This window comes from Vipera ursinii (assembly GCF_947247035.1).
Source record: "Vipera ursinii genome assembly, chromosome: 1".
NCBI classification, from domain to species: domain Eukaryota; kingdom Metazoa; phylum Chordata; class Lepidosauria; order Squamata; family Viperidae; genus Vipera; species Vipera ursinii.
In genome coordinates, this window is record NC_139512.1 from 33,837,413 (window position 1) to 33,859,642 (window position 22,230).

A 22,230-nucleotide genomic window follows, 5' to 3' on the forward strand; every position below is an offset into this window, starting at 1 on the left:
GGCAGGTCAAGAAGCAATGGATGGAAACTAATCAAGGAGAGAAGCAACCTAGAACTAAGGAGAAATTTCCTTACAGTGAGAATGATCGATTGGTGGAATGGGTTGCCTTCAGAAGTTGTGGGTGCAACTTCCTCCATCACTGGAAGCTTTTAAAAAGTGACTGGACAGCCATTTAGCTGAAATGATATAGGATCTCCTGCTTAAACAAGGGGTTGGCCTAGAAAACGTCCAAGGTCCCTTCTAACTCTGTTATTCTGTTTCCCAAAATGTATTTTGAAACTCTTTCTTAGTTTAATCAGAGCTACGAGATTCGGTCTTCAAAAATCAGAATTAGCTAACAACAAAAATCAGAAAAAGAACTTTGATGTCATTTAGTCGTATTTTGGCGGATTTGATAAGTTTGTTATAATCTCAGCTACTCATTCAGCTGCTGAATCATAGAAAGCTGCGGGGTGAGGAGGGGTATGGAAATAGATAAGCTCCGTGTTATTACTTTGCTATAAAAGATCAAATCCATGTTCGCACAACGCACTGACCCACGAATATCTAAACGATATTTGCTAAGTTTACCCAATCGCTTGGATTTAGCCCATTCCTCATAAACGGGATGCACTTATCAGGAATGAGTAGGAAGTTATAACAAATCTAAAGCATTTGGGGCGTGGGAGCCACGAATATGCTGACGGGAATTCCGGTGCCTTGCTTGTTTCAATCCACTTGGCAAAGGGAAGGATTGGATACGTCAGCGTTTCCCAACCTTAGGAACTTGAAGATGCGTGGACTTCAACTCCCAGAATTCCCCAGCCAGCATAGCTGGCTGGGGAATTCTGGGAGTTGAAGTCCACGCATCTTCAAGTTCCTAAGGTTGGGAAACGCTGGGATACGTGACGAGAAAGCGGCTGGTTTGTTTTTCCCGAGGGCTTCCAGGTTGCGCAACTTGCGAATCTGCCGAAGCGTTTCTTCCCTACGTTCCATCGCGGCTCTCATCCCTTCCTTGATCTTCCTGTTGCCCGGATGGTCACGGCCAGCGGGAGCGTTTCCTTAGGAACTACGGCAAGAGGCGAGGACCAAGTCCTTCCGGCTTCTTCTCAGGCCACTTTTCCAGTGCCCTCGCCCAGTCCCTTCCCATCCTGCTCCCAAGCACCGGAGGGGGTGGCGAGGGGGCGGGGACGGATGAGAGAGGAGGCCTGCTTTGGGGAGGAGGGGGGGCCGGGTGTAGCTTTGACCAGCGGGATGACTTTGCCGCACCACCTTCACAGTGGCGACCGTCGCAACTGAAAGCCAGGACTTCATCTTCTTCTTCTTCCTCCTCCTCCTCCTCCTCAGCCGTTGCCAGGCGAAGTGAGAGGGCGGGTCCGAAGGGGAGGGACCAGCCGATGGACCAGCCGGGCCTGGAAGAGCAGCTTTTCGGAAAGGCCTCGCAAAATGTGGGCGTAGCGGGGAGGCGAAGCAGCCCTCTAGCCTTGCCGGGCCCTGGGCCCGTCGGAAGGCGTTGAGAGGGGAGCGCCTGGATAGGCGGATGCCTCCGCCGCCGCTGCCCGGAGCCTGAGGCGGCGGCTCTTTCCTCCTCCTCCTCCTCCTCTTCGCCTTCCCTCTCCGCCTCGCTCGGCCTCTCCCTCCTGCCTTGACCGACCAGTCGCTCAGCTCGCTCGCCTCGCCCGCCGCCACCATGTCGGCCAAGGTGCGGCTGAAGAAGCTGGAGCAGCTGCTCTTGGACGGGCCCCGGCGCAACGAAAACGTCCTGAGCGTCGAGGGGCTGCTGGATCTCCTGGTCGGGCTCTACACCGAGTGCAGCCGCGACTCGCCGCTTCGCCGGGACAGGCTCGTCTCCGACTTCCTCGAGTGGGGTGAGGAGGAGGAGGAGGAGGAGGAGGTGTGGGGGAGGGTAAGGGGACCGGATTGGGATTTTTGCCGGATCGCGACTTGGTTTTGGTTTGTGAATGAGGGGCGGGTTTCCTCTCCGGTCGAACTCAATGCGTCTTGTTTCTGAGTAGGCATGGATACGAATAAAAAGCCTATTTGTCGTGCGAGAGAAAGGGAGCGCCTGCTCTGTTAACAGGAGTTTGAGGTTATCGGGGTTGGGTAGTTCGTGGAAACCTGAGACAGGAGATGTATATAAGGATGGATCTGGCTGATAGTGCTTGGGGGAGGTGAGAAAGAAGAATTGCTGGCTTAATTAACAGGAGGATGGGAAAAGGAGCGCATCCCCTGTCAAATTGGTTGAAGTAGCAGGAGGAGTGAGAATTGTTATCTAATCATCCAGGATAAGTTCATTTTTAGGAGACTGAGGTGGTAGACTTTGGAACAAAACTTAAGGAATGAAGTGGGGTAGTTCAGTGGCAAAAGTGAACAAAGAGAAAACAATTTCTGTCCTAGAAGCTTTTATAGGACAAGGACATTTTTGGTGAGAAATATCTCTTATGAGACTTTGGGAGTGGTAACAGTGAGGATGAAGGAAATTCACTCAGTGATGACTGATGTACATTGAGAGCATCGAATTACAAAGAAGGGAGAACCAAAATATTATCCAAACTAGGAGAGTATTTCTTTTTTGATAACATTCATAATGATCTACAACTGCAGAAACAGGAGTTGCATGAATTCAGTGGTAGCTGGATGATTTGGAGATGGTAAGCCCAAAAGATATGGTATAAATTCAGCTTGAATTATTTGCTAGTCTGTGTAACTTATAAGAAGAGGGGAAAGTTAAAATAGTATTGTATTGGTTAAAGGTGAATTGAGGAGAACAGGATGTGAATGAAAGATACTGCTTCTGCAAAATCAGAGCAGACACTATTTTAAAGCAGAAATTGTCAACATATGGAATAGCTCCAGACACTACTGATCAGAAAAGGAAAAATGGAGAACTAAGTCCACAAGTACTATGCATTAGAAAACAAATTGCTGATTTTGTGAAGAACTTGCACACTATTATCAATTTAAGATAATGGGACTAATCAACACATCCCAGGCAGCTCTTTCAAAAATAAATAAATTGTATTTATCTGAAATGAGAAGTGAAGAAAAGTCAGAAGACACTTTTATATTCAAAGCTGTAGGAAGGAAGTGTTCATATCCTGAAGGTGACAGTTCAGACTGTCATTCTGACTAATGGGGGTGGGGTGGGGGTAGGGGTGGATTAGATTCCATTAATAGCACAGCCAGATGGACTATTAGGAGAGATGTGGGATGAATTCAAAGCTAGATTTAGTTGAAATGAAAAATTTGGAATCAGTGTTACTTTTAGTAACTGAGGAATACAATGTACCTTCTTGGTGTGCTGTAATATTGGAGGTTCCAGGAAATCCAGTGCAACAGGTTAATGAGGTGGAAGGGAAGGAAGATAAATGCTTGTTACCTCTCCATCCCTTTCTGAACTTAAAAAAAATCCTTCCTTTGCAAGCATATAAGTCAAAAGAAAAGACAGCTCTGAATCCCCAGTGTGACTTTCGGAAGCTAGAGAGATTCCATCCCACTAGTTTTAGTGTTCAGTAACCTTCCTGCCTAATTTTATTTTCTAGATTATTTTCACGTAGAAAATGGATGGGAAGTTAGCATGCTGCAAAACAAAGCACCAGGCTCAATCAGAACTTGATTTTCCAACAAAACCTTTGAGTAATGGGTCCTTGGTGCTCTCTGAGCTTGGTTGTTTTCTTGTAGACATTATCCAAACTAGGTAACATTAGTGCTAGTAAGGAGTGGAGTCTGCCCTCAATTTATATTCCAGTGGCTTGTCCTGTCAGGGTTGGTGGGAGTGGTCTTGATGATTTTTTTTGGTTGGGCTGCTTACTGTTAGCTTGTTTGGCATTTCCTAGATTGGGGTATTGTTTATTTCTTGGTTGTTGGTCTGATGTTAATCTTGGTGTTAAACTGTGTTCATCTGGGTATTAATTGCCAATGGGGAGTTGTTTTGGTCTTTTTGTTCTCTTTTTGACTTGTTAATTGTCTCTTTTGCAAAGTATATAGATGTTTATATCTAGGTGTCTGTTGATGGCCATTTGTCAAAGTGCCAGGCTTCCAGGAATTTTCTAGTGTTTTTGAACTTGGCATGGATCTAGGATGGTCACTGTTTCCCAGTTGAAACTATGGTTAAGTCCATATGTTGTAAAATTAAAGAGTTTTCATCATGTCTTCTGACTACTAATTGGTGCTCATGAATGTGCTCTGCTGACTGTTTGTCCTGCATAGTGGCTATTGCAGTCTTTTCACTGTAATGTTGTAGATGACTCCTGTTTTTTCTTCTGGATCTGCTGGGTTTTTTTGTTTACTCAGGATGTTTTGGAGTGCTTTAGTTGGTTTATATGCTGTGCTGATTCTATGTGTTCATCGTCTGTTGGTGGTTTCTCAGATGTTTTTGATGTATGACAGTGTTATCCTTTTTATGGCTTGTGTTGGTTGTGCTATATTGGGTTGAGTGGTCAAGCAGTTTTTGATGAAATTGTGTGGATATCCATTTTGTTGGAAGATATATGGATGTTCTGTTTCCTTTTTCCCGTTGTTAAGGGTTGTTGCAGTCTAAATAGAGTTCTTATATAGCTCCTGTTGTGAGACATTAGGTTACTCCTAACCTCAAAGGTTAGGTAAAAATTTTGAGTTCCACATAAACTTCCTAGGTATTCTTAGCAAAGAGAGGGAGAGAGAGAGAGGAGAGAGAGAGAGAGAGAATAAGCTTAACAAGTATACCTGCAAAGAGGCATGAGTTTGGAATATAACAGCTTAATATTCAGTTCCCAAACACTTTTTTAATTGGTGGATTACTGAGTAGTTCTGACTTTGTCTTTGTTTTGTAAATTCAATCTGCATATTTTTTTTATCACTGACCAGGATAAGAAACAACACATGGGTTTACAAAATGTAGCTGCAGGTTAACAGTTATAATTTACGAATAGGGCATGCTTATTAAGCTGTATAGAAAGTAAAATAATGACATGGAACATGAAACTAAGTATTTTGGAACTCAAAACTATAACACTAACATTAATTGTATTACAGTATGTAAGGTTAATTATTAATTTAACTTTAATTAAACTTGTTATATAAACCCACTTCCTTTACAGTTAGGCATGATTAGGGCTTGTCCTTTTTATTTCAAGAGTTTTTTTAAAAAAAAATATCCAGGAAGAGATACATATGAATATAAGCGAGGAGGAATCTTTTACATGCTCTTAATAATACTTAGTACAACACTAAAATGTGAGAACATCTGGCTCTCAATTTCTGAATGGAGCAGTGCTTTTTGTTTTACATTAACCCACTAAGAGGATTCACTTCCTGCAGTCATCTATTGACATCAATAAGCCCTTTAACTGAATAATTGAACACTACCTGTCATCTATTTTGAAAGCTCAGAGAATTGATTAGTTTTGTGGCAGATATAAAGTATACTTTAATCTTGGTGGATTTTTTTAAATATTTACAGTATATAAGCAGTTGATGTATATAAATTGCTGTGCTCCATTTTAGAGACTTAATTTGTTCTGAATGACAAAAATAATTCATTTCTAGAAACATACTTTCTAATTTTGATTTTATTCTTATAAGCTCAATGCTGACATTGGACTAGTTCAATTTAATTACTGGCTTAATAAGCAGAGATATGCATGAGCTTTGTTTTCAAACAATTGAAAGAATGCTTGCGCCCCTTTCTATTAGAAAGAAATATATTTTAGATCATTTCCTTAATATTTAAACAAGAATTAGCTTTAAGGTTGGCCCAGCTATTGTATAACTCTAGTATATTATAGCACTTACAAGACAACAACAAAGAAATGTTAAATAGTTCAGAATCCTGAACTTTGATATACTCTCTTGATACTATCATGGCTATTTAGCTACCACCACCACCACCACCACCATTATTTCTTTCCTTTAAAAATACACATACTTTTTTATTTTTGTCATGTATTATTTAATTTGAGTTGTATTATAGAAGAATTAGGAAATAGTTGAACATTAATTCATATGTTGATATCAATATTAGTTGCAGTAACTTTTGCCAAGGTACATACAATGGGAAAGTTTGATTGCTTAGTAGAAGAGAATATGCCTTGGATTTAGAAGATTCCAAACATTCTAAGCAAAATGATTTAATAGGCTAATTCACTACAAATCAGTTTCGTGTACTGTGGGTTGACTGAAATATAAACTAAATAACCATTTTTAGTAGAGAAGCAGAATTAGAAATAAAAGTACTTCTGTAGTGAATGGTGGGTATTGATATCATGTTTGGAAAAAAAGAAAATATTAGTACGCTCAAGTTTAGAAAACTGTAACCATTCACATGACTAATGACCTAGTCATGAGTATGAATTCCTTTGCTAAGAATTAAGACATTAGAAATATACAATTGTACAGAAGTGCAATATTTAGTATCTGAAGTGTATTGTATTGTTTTATTGTTTTTGCTTTTGTCACTGTTACCTGCCCAGAGTTTTGTCCTACAAGAGGGGTAGCTATATAAATTGTTTCAATAAATAGTTCAGAAATGTGAAAAATAAAATAGACACGAAGGAAAATAAGTCCTTCAGATCTAAATCCAGAAAACCAAGGTTCTCAACAAATCCAGATATGTAATGATGAACATGAGCCTGGCTACGAGGAAGAAATCCAACACAGATGAGAACATAAACAGTATAAACAAGTATAGATAAAAATGTTGATCAAAGCAAGAGCATTATTTTTAAAAGCTATTATAAATTAGGATTATAGGAAAAGACACAGATTCAGAGTTATGCACAAAAGAATGTGTCTCAGAATAGCACAATATAGTCAAAATCTCTAGCCAGGGTTGTTAAGGTAGTGCTATAAGCTTTGGAAAGACGGCTATTCATTTATCCTCACACTCAAACAGCATCCTTTCATAACTATGGTGGAAATCATGGGCATATTGTAAGATTCATTTGGCAGGTCTCTCTCTTTTTAAGTTGACCATTCCCTCCATATCTACTAAGAGAAAGTTGAGAGGATTTAATCCATCTTCTATTAACCTTTTGAATTTCCAGAACTAGTTTTAAAAGTTACTAACTGATTATGCACCATCAAGTAGATATTGACTCTTCTTATAACTTTATTATTTGGGAAAGCAATACTGTAAGGCTTTACTTATGTAGCTTGAACAATTGGTTAATATTCCGCAGAGATTTTTTTATTCTAGTAACAATAGTAATAAGTATTTATATATATATTTAGGTTAGCATAGTGAACAACTGTATGACAGACACATAAAGGAAAAATTATGTAGGTGTTAACACCTTGATATGCCACTTGGGGTGTGTGTGAAAGCCCTAATAAGCAGGCATATACATAGAATGAAGGCTACTGCTAAGCTTGTAAGCCGCCCTGAGTCTTCGGAGAAGGGCGGGATATAAATGGAATTAAAATAAAAATAAAAATATTTGAAAGCTACTATGTACCACAGGAAAGCTTTAGTTATTGAGACAAAACAAATGGCCCAGGTTTTAGGGCCTTTTCTAGACAAGCACTAATCTTGAAGCATCCATTGAATGAAGTATTCTAGAAAGGTTGTGCAGAGAATTAAAAGTATAAAAAAGGTACAAAATTAATTATATCTTTAATTTAACAATAGCTATCTTCTTGCAAGTAAAATATTTATTATTAAATCTTGATGTTTAGTATTAAATATAACTGATTGTGCTTATGATCAATAGTATTAAAGTATGCAAAATAACACGATACCAGAGTAGAAATTATGCAAAATCACTGGTAGGCTTGAATGTTGTAAGTTCCCATATGTTAAAGCATCATATTTAGGGTTGTTAAACCTATTTCCAACAATTCATTTAAACTGAAGTAAATATCAAACTCTGTTAGTAAAGCATTATATAGCAATGAGTGTTAGAATACAAGATGTAAAATTCTAGAACCCTGAGAAGGTTAAAGGTGAAAGTGACAAGTTAAAAAGCTGTTAAGAGGGAATTGTATTACACATGTTAAGAACATGCCCTCCTTTTGGACTTAGTAGGAAATTTGAATGTTAAATATGCTGTGGGATGTCGTCTATTTCATCTGTCTTTTTTCTGTCTTGAGATGCAGTTGATGTAAGTAGTTTTAGTACTACATTTTTAAAAATGATAGTAATATTGTATACATCTATGACACTAATGGTATGACTAACAAGCGTTCCTTAGTCCAAGAATGGTGCTTTGAACATAGAAGTTGGTTTTGCCTGAAGATTATGTAAGTGCAGTGTGAAGAACAATGCAGTTTTCAGTGTGCAAATAGGTTTTCATATTTCACAGAATTAAACTTACCTTAGTAAACCACTAAATAAGTAATTGCATCTGATTTGGTTGAAATACTTTAATGATCTTTACTTCACAATCTTTTCTTCAAACTATTTACATTGGATCAGATTTGATTTTCTCTCCATATACATGGACAGCTATTTTTGAGAAGAGCATGAAAGGCACATCAGCAAGCCCTAATGGAATTATTATTACATTTATACAATGTATTCCTTCAGATCTTAATGGGGATTTTAACTTTGCCTTTTTTAAACAAATGAATAAAGATGTGCTGTATAAAGATATGTATTTCGATCTGAATTGGAGAAGGATGCCTTGGAGGTAGCATTGATGCTCTTGCTAGGCTGTTTTAAGATGTTATCTGATATTATAGCAAGGTTGTTCTGAAGCACTGTTGCTTGCTTTTGATCCAAGTGATGCACGCTTCTACAATTGTGTATTGCAATGAGTAACTTAGTCATACTAATAAGAGTTTTATAAATGAATGTAAAGTATTTTGTGATATTTTACTTTCATTTGATATTGTTTAATAGACTAGGAATCAGCTTGTTGCTTTATTATCACATATAACTAATAAAAACTAAATAACAGGAAGAAATAGACAACATAAGAATCTATTTAAGTCCTTAATAATAGCCATGGATTTCACATCAACTGTTTGTCTCAATAAAGATTTTCTAATAGCCCTTATGAAATCAAAACAAGGGGACCCTGCCAAATCTCTCAGACTAGAGTATTCCAATCTTCAGTTACTATCAAGAAGATCCAGTCTTCTGTGTACATCCCTTTCAGTTCTAATCTTAAAGCTTGGGCATGTTCATACAGATGAAGGGAGTGTATAAAGGGACATTGGTCTTGGCCCACTTCCATCTTTAAAATGAATAAATGAGTTTTGTAATGGATAAATAACTGATTCAGCTGAAACACAATGTACTCTGATTATTGAAAGCACTGTCAAAGTTTCTGATGCTTGCATTTTGTTCATTTGTTCCAGAACTATCTTTAAAAGCAATCCCAAGTAAAGAACTTTACAGTAGCCTATTCTGTGCATGAATAGAACAAGAATAATAGAGACTAGGTCTGATTTTTGTAGTAAGGCTGCAATGCATAGAGTGATAAAGCTGCTTTTAGCAGCTATAACTGCTCGCATATCAAATAAAATGCTAGATCTAGCAGATTCTTACGCTATTAATTTGATCACTGATATAAGTGAAATCCCTTTCAAAACAATCTGCAGCCAAATTAACAAACATAATTTTGTCTAAAGGAAAGGAGGGCTTGAGAGGCAAATACTTTAGTACAGACATGTTAAACTTTCGACATCACGTGACGTCGCGCAGCGTATTGGGACGGTTTTGCCATTGCCGGCAATGGGGTGGGTGCAGCTTCCATGACATGTTCGGCCTGCGGGCCAACGGTTTGACACCCCTACTTTAGGATGACATTTTCCAAGGATGTACATAATAGTGTTTGGCTGTCCAAAGCTGTTTCATTTCTCAAGGGCCATCGGAAAATGAAAATTAACACATGAACCCATATACTTCAATATTTTATAAAGTAAATCTGTATATTTATTTTCACTAAGGTATTGAAACGTCTCCATCATATATCTATGATATTTCTGAAAAGGCAAACATACACATGTAAAATTAAACAGTAATAGAATTGTCAGTGACAGTTTAGTTGTCTCTAAGTAAACTTTGATAGTAGCCAACCGCATGGCAAAATAGTTGTGATAGAAAGTTGGAATTAGTTTTAAGATAGTTTTGTAGATTATATATGGCTATGTCTTGTATAACATAGTCAAGAATATTTATTTGCTTTGAATGATACTAAGATTAATTTCATCCAAGGAATAAGATTGGGATATTTAATGGTAATCCAAGAATGTACTGATAGTCTTTTTTGATTATGTGCCATTAAATTGTTGTCAACATTTAGCAGATGTATCATTTGTTGGGGTTTATAGCATTGTCAGCAAATATGAAAAAAATGATATGACCTGAATATTGCATTCCAACAGTTTTTTAGAAAATGAGTTGATTTATGACCAAAATGGGGACTGGATTTTTTGTTGCTAGACAAGGGAATGAATTTAAGTGCATGGTGCTTGATTTTACAATCTTTTTTTGCCACAATTAAGTCAAATAATGCAGTTGTTAGGTGAATCCAGTTTCCTCTATTGACTTTCTCTGTTGGAAACAGACTGGGAAAATTGTAAATGAAACACTGCAACCATTGTAAATACATGTCAGTTGTCAAGTGCTTTGAATTTTGATCACATGACCAAGGGGAGGTAGGCAACCTTGGCTCTTTTATGACTCGTGGACTTCAACTCCCAGAATTCCTGAGCAAGCTCAGGAATTCTGGGAGTCGACATCCACGAGTCATAAAAGAGCCAAGGTTGCCTACCCCTGACCAAGGGGATGCTGTGATGTGAAGTGTGAGGATCGATCATACATCACTTTTTTGCAATGCTGTTATAACTTTTGGTCACTGAAAGAATAGTTTTATGTCAAGGACTACCTGTATCTTAACAGTCAGCAGCAGGGTAATATACCAATGGTAAATCTTTTTATAACAGCTTTCTCTAAATGTAATATTCATAGCAGATATAATATTTATCTTCTGTTGGTATTTCTATTATTGTTCCCTTTAAATTCTGCCTCCATTTAATCATAAAAGTCTATAACTTGCTTGGTTTCCAAATCTATTTCAATAACTTATAAATAAGTCCCAAAATGTTCTGAGTTTTATATAAGTTTCTCAAATTCAGTTAAGACTTAAATATTCAGGCCTCCCTGTTTTTATAATTCCTTTTGAACTATACTGTTTAAAAGGTCATCCCAGCCATTCTAAAGAAAGAATCTTGAAAGCAGGCCTTTCTTTTTCTTGGTTTCCCACTGCTTTCGCTTTCTTCTTATTATGCACTTCTCTTAATATCTAACAAATCTGTATCCTTTTTGCCATTTCCCTTAATTGTCTTTTATATCTTTACCTCTGTTTTCCAATGTCTCCTCAAAGACATTATCCCTCAAATGCTAAGTGCTAAGAATTAAACAAAAAGATCAGAACTCAGCCTCTCCAGCAACAAACTTCAGATATATATAAAAAAATCTTATTCCTAGTATAAAATCCAGACAAATAATTAAGCAGAAAACAATACTCTGAACAAGCACCTATTGAGGAGAAAATTAACTTCCGCCAATAGTGGCAGGAGAAGCCATAGTATATAAACAGGGAGCAAACCCCAATTTCATTAGTACTGATGATGCTACCTAGTTGAGTAATGAAATCTGCAAGCAAACAGTCAAGCTCAGAGAGTACCAAGGATTCACTGCCTTACAGCATTAGCAGATTAATATTTGTTTGTTAGAGTTGTACCCTATCATTTCTTTAGGAGCTCAGGACATACATAGTGCTGCCTCCCCTAATTTTTCCCCATTCCCCATACACTGTGAGGTAGGTGGAACTGAGAGTAATTTACTAGTCCCAAATTACCCAGTAAGCTTCCATGGCAGACAGTGCATTTTAATCTGGTCTCCCTAGTTTTACTTCAACACCTTAGCCACTATATTTGTCTTCTCTGTTGATCCCTAATGCCTCAAAATATATTCTAGAACATAACAGATTTTGGCAGAGCTATATGGGGGGGGAGTCCATTGTACTGAGCAATGCTATTATTTTTACATCTGTACTCCTACTGTTGGATGTAGCTTTTTTTCATGTTCTTGACCACAAGGGTACAAAACACTTCATTTTCATGACCTACAGGGTCCCTTCCTCCTTCTCCTCCTCCTCATTATCATCATCATCATCATCATCATTAAATCAACAACTATTTTCACTTCCATAGATTCTGGCGTTTGAAATCAATTCCACAGAATATTAAAGTTTGAAAAATAAAAAAAGTAACTACTTATAGAGGAGCAGCATTTTTGGCTGCTCAGCTGACTACAGTGTTTTAGTTTCATATTAACCTAATGTTATGTCAATTTGAGAACAATGAAGATAATTTCTTTGTATCTTTCTAATTGTGTAGAAACTGGTTAATCAGTTCCATTTTCCATTTACCGTATTTTCCGGCGTATAAGACGACTGGGCGTATAAGACGACCCCCTACATTTCCTGTTAAATTATAGGGTTTGGGCTATACTCGCCGTATAAGACTACCCCTCTTCCAGCGCACACCAAATAAAAATTAAAAAACATCAGATTTGATTTTAATATGGTAATTTTAATTCAAATGCTTATGACATGCAGGTACTTAGTAGGAAAACTGTCACTTATAAACATAAGGCTGTTTGTCATCAAACATGTAAACATAAAACAGTGCAAGTGGATTAAACTTTAATAATAATAATAATAATAATAATAATAATAATAATAATAATAATAATAATAAGTTGGAAGGGACCTTGGAGGTCGTCTAGTCCAACCCCGTGCTAAGGCAGGAAACCCTATACCATTTCAGACAAATGGCTGTCCAGTCTCTTCTTAAAAACTTCCAGTGTTGGAGCATTCACCACTTCTGGAGGCAGGTTGTTCCACTGGTTAATTGTTCTAACTGTCAGGAGGTTTCTCCTTAGTTCTAGGTTGCTTCTCTCCTTGACTAGTTTCCATCCATTGCTTCTTGTCCTGCTTTCAGGTGCTTTGGAGAATAGCTTGGCTCCCTCTTCTTTGTGGCAGCCCCTGAGATATTGGATCACTGCTATCATGTCACCCCTCACCCTTCTCTTCGTTAAACTACACATACCCAATTCCAGCAACCGTTTCCTATTTTCCTAATTCACTTTTTCACTTTTCCTAATTCACTCTAAAGCTTTCCCTGCGGAGAGCCTTAAGTAACACCAGCTGCCTGCAATTAGTGCAGGTTCTCATCCCACCAGGCTCAAGGTTGAGTCAGCCTTCCATCCTTCCGAGGTAGGTAAAATGAGGACTCAGATTGTTGGGAGCAATAAGCTGACTTTGTAATAATGCTGCTTGTGGGGGGGGGGTGGGGTAAAAGCTCTAATAAGCAGGCATATACATAGAATGAAGGCTATTGCTAAGCACATTGATTTGTGCTTTAAATTGTAAGCCGCCCTGAGTCTTCGGAGAAGGGCGGGATATAAATGGGATTTTTTTTAAAAAAAGACCAAATGGGAGATCCGCTCCAGGTTTTCCAGCCAGCTCACCCAGTTCCTGAGTCAAATGTGTCCTTCGAGCTAAGCTGCTGCTCTGGCTACGCATTCCCCACCTGCCTTTCAAGTTGCTCTTGCATTCCCCACCTGCCTACAGCTGCTCTTCAACTTTAGAAGGAAAGAAGCCCAGACCCCAGCCTGTAAAAAATCACAGACTGCATCTTCTACTCCAATTGGTCCCGCTTTCCCTGCGCAGACTAAATGGAAGATCTGCTCCAGGTTTTCCAGCCAGCCCTGTCCCTAAAGTTTCAGCACCCAGCGTATAAGACTATAAGATGACCCCTGACTTTTGAGAAGATTTTCATGGGTTAAAAAGTCGTCTTATACGCCGGAAACTATGGTAGCAAGTTTACTTTGCAAGACACCAGTATTAATTCTAGAAATAAATTTTAATAACCGTCAAATATATATTAAAATAAAGACACTGAACAAAAATTAACTACAATGTTATGCTCAACCTATGAAGTTTAAACTGGGTGACAGCTGGTTGAAATTAATTGTCTAGAAATATGAATATAAATAAAATAACATCTTGGGGAACAAGGTGGTAAAGAGACAGATAGGCACTGATTTTTTAGCACTCATGATTTTGTATACTGATCTTGCTCTTGATATTTGAGGGAAAATATATAAAAATTACCCTGTTTTCACTTAAAAGTTTCATTAGAGCAAAAAAGATACTGGACAGAATAATTGTAGAAAGGGGAATCTTTGTTGTATACATTCCTATTAAAACATGTGCTGCCCAAAAATAATTTCCTTTGAACAAATATGAGTCTCCCATTGCTTATAATGGTGAGGACAGCGTTAATGAAACAAACTTGGAAATATAAAAATGTTTCATGTCCTCTTGTTACCAAGAAATTTACACAATGTGTTCATGAATTTAGCACTTTGACTTGAAAGTATTTTATACTAGGAGTCAGATTTTCTCCATGTGAACTTTGTGTTTTATCACTAAGCTATGTCCAAAGACAGATACTAGTGGTAAAATAAAGTTGTTTTTTCTAGTCTGATAACTGTTATCTCTAAGAATATAAACGATGCATCAAGTTTCATTTTTGCCATATTTTTAAAAATATCCCTAACAATCATTTCAGCAACAAATCTCAGAAGGTATACATTGTATTACAAATGGTTAATTAGTAATTCTACTAAAATATTAAGATTATTCAATTGTAATGCATTATTTATTGCTGAATCAGTATTCTACCAGGGTTCCTTGAAACAATAAATGAATTTTGCAAATAACTCCCCCCCAATGAAACCATTGGACTTCCCCTTGGTACTAGCCCAGGGGTCGCCAACCTGAAAAAGGAAAAGAGCATGCGCAAAATGGGTTTTTCTTGTGCATGCGCGGACGCGTGCGGTTGCCATTTTTTTATGTGTGATGGAACCGGTTCCCGGTTGCGCGACGGCGACGGCCTGTTTGCAGAGCTACCGCCTTCGGCAGCCTGCAAACCTGACGCAACAGCTTTCCCAAAGAGCGGCGCCGCTGCCCGTTCGCGCAGAGGTGCGCACGCACCTCTTCAAAGGTTTGGGGAGGTGCGCGTGCACCTCCACTCGTTCAGAGAGGTGCGCGCGCACCTCTCGGAATGGGCAGCGGTGCCGCTTGTTGGGAAAGCTGCTGCGGCCCGTTTGCAGAGCTGCCGCTTTCGGCAGCCTGCAAACGTGCCACGGCAGCTTTCCCAAAGAGCGGCGCCGCTGCCCGTTCGTGCAGAGGTGCGCACGCACCTCTTCAAAGGTTTGGGGAGGTGCGCGCGCACCTCCGCCCATTCGGAGAGGTGCGTGCGCACCTCTCCAAACGGGCGGTGCCACTCTCCATTTGGAGAGGTGCGCGCGCACCACTGCCCGTTCGAAGAGGTGCGCACGCACCGGGCGGCTGGGAGCCGCGGGTTGCCGACCCGTGTACTAGCCATAGTGCCGGGTATCAGTTTAACATGAAATTAATTCCTTATCCATTCCTTCTCTGTTTTAACATAAATCTGGAATCTTATCAGGAATCAGCTCCATTGCCAGTTTGGCTGATCCTATTGCCACAGTCCAATTAAATGTTGGCAGTGATTAAACTCCTTATGGGCAAGCCTGATAACCCTCTTCATAATTCACTGCTCTTGTGACATTCATCATGGAAAGGCAATAGTGATAGGACGTAGACTTATATACTGCCCGATGAAGCTTTACAGCACTCTGAGCATTTTAAAATGTAAGCATTATTTGCATATTGTTCCCAACAATCTGGGTCCTCATTTTACCAACCTTGGAAGGATCGAAAGCTAAGTCAACCTTGAGCCCTATCAGGATCAAACTCCGGGCTGTGGGCGGAGTTTGCCTGCAATATTATATTCTAACCACTGTGCCATCAGGGCTCTTGCTGAGTTGAGGAAAAAGTGGAAGTTTCAGTGATTTGCTGAAAATTACCTCACCTCACCATTTCCTGTGTTGCCACTGCCTCTCTTACACTTTATTCCCATTATATACTATATACCCATGGTGGCGAACCTATGGCACGGGTGCCACAGGTGGCATGCAGAGTTCTCTCTGTGGGCACGTGTGCCGTCGCCCCAGTCCTAGGCCTTCCGCTGGGTTTTATAAAACCTTTTTGCTTTAGGCCTCCGTTGCCATGTGCAAAAAAAAGGTTCAATCAATCAATTTCAACTTCTTGTGGGGAAAAAAAGTTCTTGCAAAGTTGAAATTGATTGATTGATTGAACTTTTTAGTCCCACCCAGTCTGCTGTTACCACTGCAGCCATGCCCACCCAATTGGCCACGCCCACCCAATGGGTCACACCCACCCAAAGGGCCACGCCCATCTAGCACCCAATGATACATAAGTGGGGTTTCGGTTGCAGTTTGGACACTCGGTCTTTAAAAGGTTCGCCATCACTGCTATATACTGTATATCTTCCGTCCCATTGCATATGCATTCCAAAAACAGGAAAAAGCCATAATGTTAGTGTGTTCTGTTTTATACTGTTAAATATGTGAGGAACCTCAATTGTTAATGTGATGTTGCTATAATGCTTTGATGTGGTGTTTTTATTATATGTTTTATAAGCTGCCCAGAGTTATATGGTTAACATGAGTGGCCATATAAATATGCTAATAATTAAATAAGCAGATGAAATTTTGGGGGGAGTGGGGGCTTAATTATTCCCAGTATAGAAGCTTATAGATTTTATAGATCTTTTTGACATCGGTAGTGGAGAACTAGGTGATATCTACCCTAAGTTCCAACTGTTTATTACTTCATTCTGAAATATCTGGATGTGCTAAAAATTGCTGTAGTGCTTGAGAAAAAAAGTAAGATGTTTTAAAAAAATGCTTCATAGTGCATCAGGATGCTGCTCATTGCCTTTTCTTTTGCTATATGATTCTGAAATAAAACTTGCAACTCTATTGCTGCAGCTTTTTCCTCTTTTCATTGGATGGGTTTAGGTTTTCATTAGATGGATTTTTCACTAGATGTCCTGTAATAATTATCTGTAGGTCTTTTTATGTGACAATTGTTGAGATGTTTAAACAGGGTTTTTTTGTGATAGATAGATAGATAGATAGATAGATAGATAGATAGATAGATAGATAGATAGATAGATAATGGTTTTAAGCAGTAAACAGCACCATCAAGACATATAATAAAGAATAGGTACAGTTATTATAATTGAATGTAGAATGCTTTTACACAGAAGTTTTATCTGAGTCAATTTTTTCCTGTGAAATCTCATTTTGTTTTCTGATTATCTTTTTTTTTAGATTCAAAAGGGGACTCATGATTTGTTTTAGTTTATCAAAGACTATGGACATTAGTTTTAAACTACAGTGATGGAAGAAGGGAAAAAGACAAAGAATACACCTGTTAAAAAGTCTGAACAAAAACCTTTCAAATGAAAGATTTGACAGGGAGCAAAGCTTACTTCTATGATTCAAGAATGTCATATTCCAAAATTGGCTCTCGCTCAATATAACTTTTTTTCCAAATTTTCAGCAGTTAAAATATGGAAGAGGTGGGACATACTGGAGGCTCATTTTTTTCTATTATGATAGATGGGCGAATCCCAAAGGAGTGAGCAGTGTTTATTTGTTTAGATATTCTGGTCCCAAACATTTTGTACATTTATTTTCAGTAAAGTAACTTGTTATCATTGGGTTTGCTTGTATGGGACTTGTACAATATCTTTCTAAATATTAATCCAGAATGTGGATTTAATCAAGGGAATAGTAAGACAAAAAAGGCATTCCAAAGAATGGCTACTTCTCAGACAGAAATTGGAACCTGCAAAACAAACCATCTGGGAAACTTTTTTTTTTCTAGCATCCCTTACAAATGTAAACTTTCACTATTGAATTTTTTTTCCATTACTGCAATTATAACAACAGGGAGTGTGATTCATGCATTTTCATGGATTTTGCCCAAGGCAAAGGTTTGACTCTCATTGGCCTTTCAATCAAAACTAGATCACTAAGGAAGTAAGATAGGGTGAGGACAAAATTGAGTATGACTGGTTATGTATTGCAACTCATTACAAGGAAATGGAACAAACAGAAGGGTATACCACACCTTTGTGTTCACTAATTGCTACCCTTTGCTCTCTAGGTGGCAATATGTTCTGTACACATATTTACGTTATATCCAGCAACAATAACAACTTCACAATGTATCCATTTTGAAGAAAAGGGAAGATTCTTTTCTTAAAAGCATTTTGAGTTTTGCTTTCATTTTGAAAGCACTGGATTTTAAAATTGAACTGCCTGCTTATAAAATGTATTTATTCCTGCTCTTCTCTCTCTCTCCCTCCCTCCCTCGCCTTAATTTTATTATTAAATATGATAGAAACATGAATAGGCATTTCATTCTGTTTTATCACTAACGGGTAAAAGGAATGACAGATTCCTTCACACTTCAAAATGTATATTTTTTTTAAAATAGCGCAATGAGAAAAATGTCAGAAAAGTATCTCACTTGCTCTTCTACAGTCGTTATATTGTATGATGACTCTAATTGGGATTGGGAATTTCTGTGGTGAAGCAAAGTGGTCGTTGGGCAAAATATCATGTGACCATATAACTTATGATGGCAGTTCTGGTGGTCTTGCTTGTGGTACTTAGATGAGGACCTCATGCTTTTCCAACCCTATGCAAACTGCCAGCTCTGTCTTGCTGCCTTTTTCCTGCCCGGACCCATTGATCTCTCTTCAGCAGTTGAAGAGAGCTGCCCTGCTGAGCTCGCCTCTACAACTCTCCCTATTTGCCTATCTCCCCTCTCCTTCTCTGCCCATTTGGCCACCCTGCACTCCACTGCCATTGTTTAGTCCTGCTTCCCTATACCCACCCCCAGCTGACCTTTGCTGTCTTCTTTCTCCTGTTGCCGTGCCTAGCCATTGTAGCTATTGGCCCTTTGAGATGCCTCCATGGAGGGGTAGGCAGCGGCGGCAGAGCACAGGACAGCCAAAGGGGTGAATATATTGTGGGGGATAGGCAGGTAGGATCAGTTGGAAGTGCCTCGTGTGGTAAATATGGATAGGCTGCCAATTTTGATCACAAAAACTACCCTTTGTATCTACCATTCATTTGGTACCATTGTGACTTTGAACAGTTACTGAACGAATAATTGATAAGCAAGGACTACATGTGGTAGATTTTATATGCCATAAAAGCTGTTCACACAAGCAGCTAATACTCATTTGCATTCCATACCATCCATTTTCCAGGTTTGCTTTTGAGAGGATAAAGTTGGATGAGACGTCCCATAGAAGACAAAATTTTATAATTTTTTTAGGATTATTATGTAATGAATACATAAATGAATGTTTGTGTCTTGATAACATTCAAAGGTCCTTCAGGAGTATTTATAAAACATCAGGGCTATTTCCTTTGTGTACTTATCTCTCATTTTCAAACATTATGGTTGACCGAAGATAGGCATTCTAGTTGCTTGAATGTAACTATAATATACAGTATTCAGGCAGTTCTTTTTTCCCTGTTAAAAGGGAGCTCAGATGAAAAATAAGAATCTTTTTGTTCTTATTTGGTTCCTAAACACTTCCTCATAGTATACATTACCTTGCCCTCATTTCACCCTTTCCAGTTAGGCAGTAACATTGAAATAATCATGTATGATGTAGACTTAATGAGAATTTGTACTGAATGCAGTCATTTCAAGTTATTTACAGTACCTATCTGAGATATTAAAGTTTCTGTCTGTATAATGTGTTTTTGAATGTGATCAGATGTATTATTTTTCTCTCTTTTCTCCCTTTTCCTTGTTCTCACTCTGGTTCAGGAGCTTGAGATTGGTTCATGTTTGCAAACCACTTCAAGGACATTTAAAATCAGATGGCATAAAAATAATTACATAAATTCATGTATAGACCATTTAGTTTAGCTCAAACTGTCACTGTAGAAATACTATGGTAGAATTGGTATTGTATGGAGAAATGAACAGAGTGATTTCTCCCCTTTATTAAGAAAGGACATTTAATTCTTCAAAGAACTAACGGAGGAGAGTGGGTAATAAAATTAAGGTAGAGGTTTTAATCTGTAGATTACTTGAGGTTCAGTTTTTTTTTCAAAATGAATCTGAAATTAGTTATTTTAATTTTAATTCACATTAGTTTTGATTATAGAATGACAACACTGAGAAGTAGGGAAAAAGTATACATGATCCTGTCTTTGTTTGTTTTGCCATTTAAACCATTGCCTAGCTAAATAATAGCACCTGGCTGATCTTGGCTATTGTCAAAGCTAAGCAGGATTGGACTAGGATAATTCTAAGATGGGAAATTACCAGGAAATACCAAATCTATAGGCTAATCCATGAAGTCACTTTAGAATTTAAAGGTAAACCAGTTCCATATGGTTGCCAAAAAAACCTTTAATGAAACTGACAGGCAATATACTGTCATTTATTAAATAAGCAATGGTGTAATTAGCAATAGAATTAGTTTTCACTGGTGTGTTTGATACAAACGCTTTTAAAATAGTGTGTTCCTTTAACATTTAATCTTGGGACAATATTCAGGTGGAATTTTTTCAAAGATCTTTGTGTAATTTAAAGTGTTTCTCCATAAGAGTGAGATTTACAGAAGTAGGAAAACGCCTTATTATGTGATGTTAAGTGTTCAGGAGAGATCTAGACTTAGCCCAACAACAGCGGGTACCAGTTTTCCATTGCATTGAATCTTCCATTCTCATATTTTCAGTATGCTGACCAATTTGGAGGTAACTAATATTCCCTTAGTTAGGAAGAATTAGATATGTGCAGAAAATTTTGAATACAAACTACTCTTTTGTGATCAAGATGTCATAATTTTGAGAGCAAAAAACAAACTTTGGACTTCTCAAGCAAATACAGAATCTTTTAAAGTCAAAACAGAGCTGTTTCAAAATCCCATATTTTCTGGTATTTTCAATTCGTGCCTGATATAGATTTTTTTTTAAAAAAAAGACTTGCCACTATTTTTTATGGAATAGCATAGATCTGGACTGTACAACATATGGCCTGCAGGCTGCATGTAGCCTACTGAGTGACCTTGTGCAATCCCATGCTGTGTTTTTTTAAAGTAATTAATTCACTTCCTCTACCATCCCAAGCCCTGCTAGGCACCTTTGATCATTAGGTTTTCAGTGCCTTTTGCAGCATCAGGATGGGAGCCGTATGGAAATATCTGGGGGAATACTATTGCAGAGGAAAGGTGCTGTGACAGAGAAACTTGATGCTCTGAGGCGTGACATTGTTTAATTGACTGATACTTTGTGCTACAAATTGTTGATCTATTGTTTTATTTTTGAAAGTTGTAAAATATTTTAAACTTTAAAAATGAAATTGTTATCTCATCTTTTCCCCACAATCTTATGAGGAAATTTACTAAACTTATGTGAATCATCACTGATAGAGTTCCAACCTTGTGTTAAGCTGTTATACATCACTTACTAGGTTTTGGCTAAATTTGATATATTAACCAGCCACTAACTTTTGGAAAGCCTGGTTCATGCCGTTGTGTTGTGTGTGAACTATTAGCAACCCATTGTAATACCTCAGGTGATTAAGTAAATCATGACTTTCATACTTCCCCTCCCCATCACTATGTGTCTGCTTTTTCCTCCCTTCTGCTTTCTGCTATTCTGCTTGAAATGACAATCTTTCAGTTTAGCCAAGTCAGTTCTTCTCTTACAAACAGATGTGTTCTCCTTCACCGCTCAATGTCTTATATGTACCTATGAGATGCAGGTGAAACTACTGCCACAGAATCTGTTCTTGGTGGAACACAAATATTCATCCTTTCTTCTTCTCCCCACTTTCCCTCAATTATTAGATGGAAAATAGAATCAGCCCCCAGTAAGATTTTGGCTTTCTTTTTTGTAAAATAAATGATGACATGATGTAATATGTTGTTCATCTGAGGTTGTGTTTACCTACTTTTAAGAATTGCTAAGGGCCAGATGATTTTTTTTTACTATATCCTGATATGCAAAACCATAGAATTCATAGGGAGTGTACTTTCTTTTTTATATGACTGTACAAAGGTTATTCAACACAACATGCTGGAAGGATTTGTCATATTCAACAATTATTGGCTGTTGTTATGAAGGAATTGTCATTGCCACTACTTTATGTATTTCTTTTTCCTCTCACTTTTTTGTTTACTATTTCAGCTGTTCCCTGCTTCTAATTATGGGTATGGTTATATTCTTGTCTCAATATTCCATACATCTGATATAGACCACCAAAGTTTATTTAATAATAAATGTCTTTGTATTTAAGATGCTACAACTCTTTCTTATAA

At 38.1% G+C, this 22,230-nt stretch overlaps 1 protein-coding gene across 3 annotated transcripts in view; it reads left to right on the forward strand.

The window, feature by feature from the left end:
- Window positions 1-1,172: 1,172 nt before the first annotated feature.
- CDC42BPB (CDC42 binding protein kinase beta) overlaps window positions 1,173-22,230 on the forward strand; it is a 100,928-nt gene continuing 79,870 nt past the window's right edge. For all 3 annotated transcript variants that reach the window (XM_083359930.1, XM_083359928.1, XM_083359929.1), the window contains exon 1: window positions 1,173-1,847. In XM_083359930.1, coding sequence (XP_083216056.1) covers window positions 1,670-1,847 — 178 coding nt within the window. In that variant the 5' untranslated portion in view covers window positions 1,173-1,669. The remainder of the gene's footprint in view (window positions 1,848-22,230) is intronic.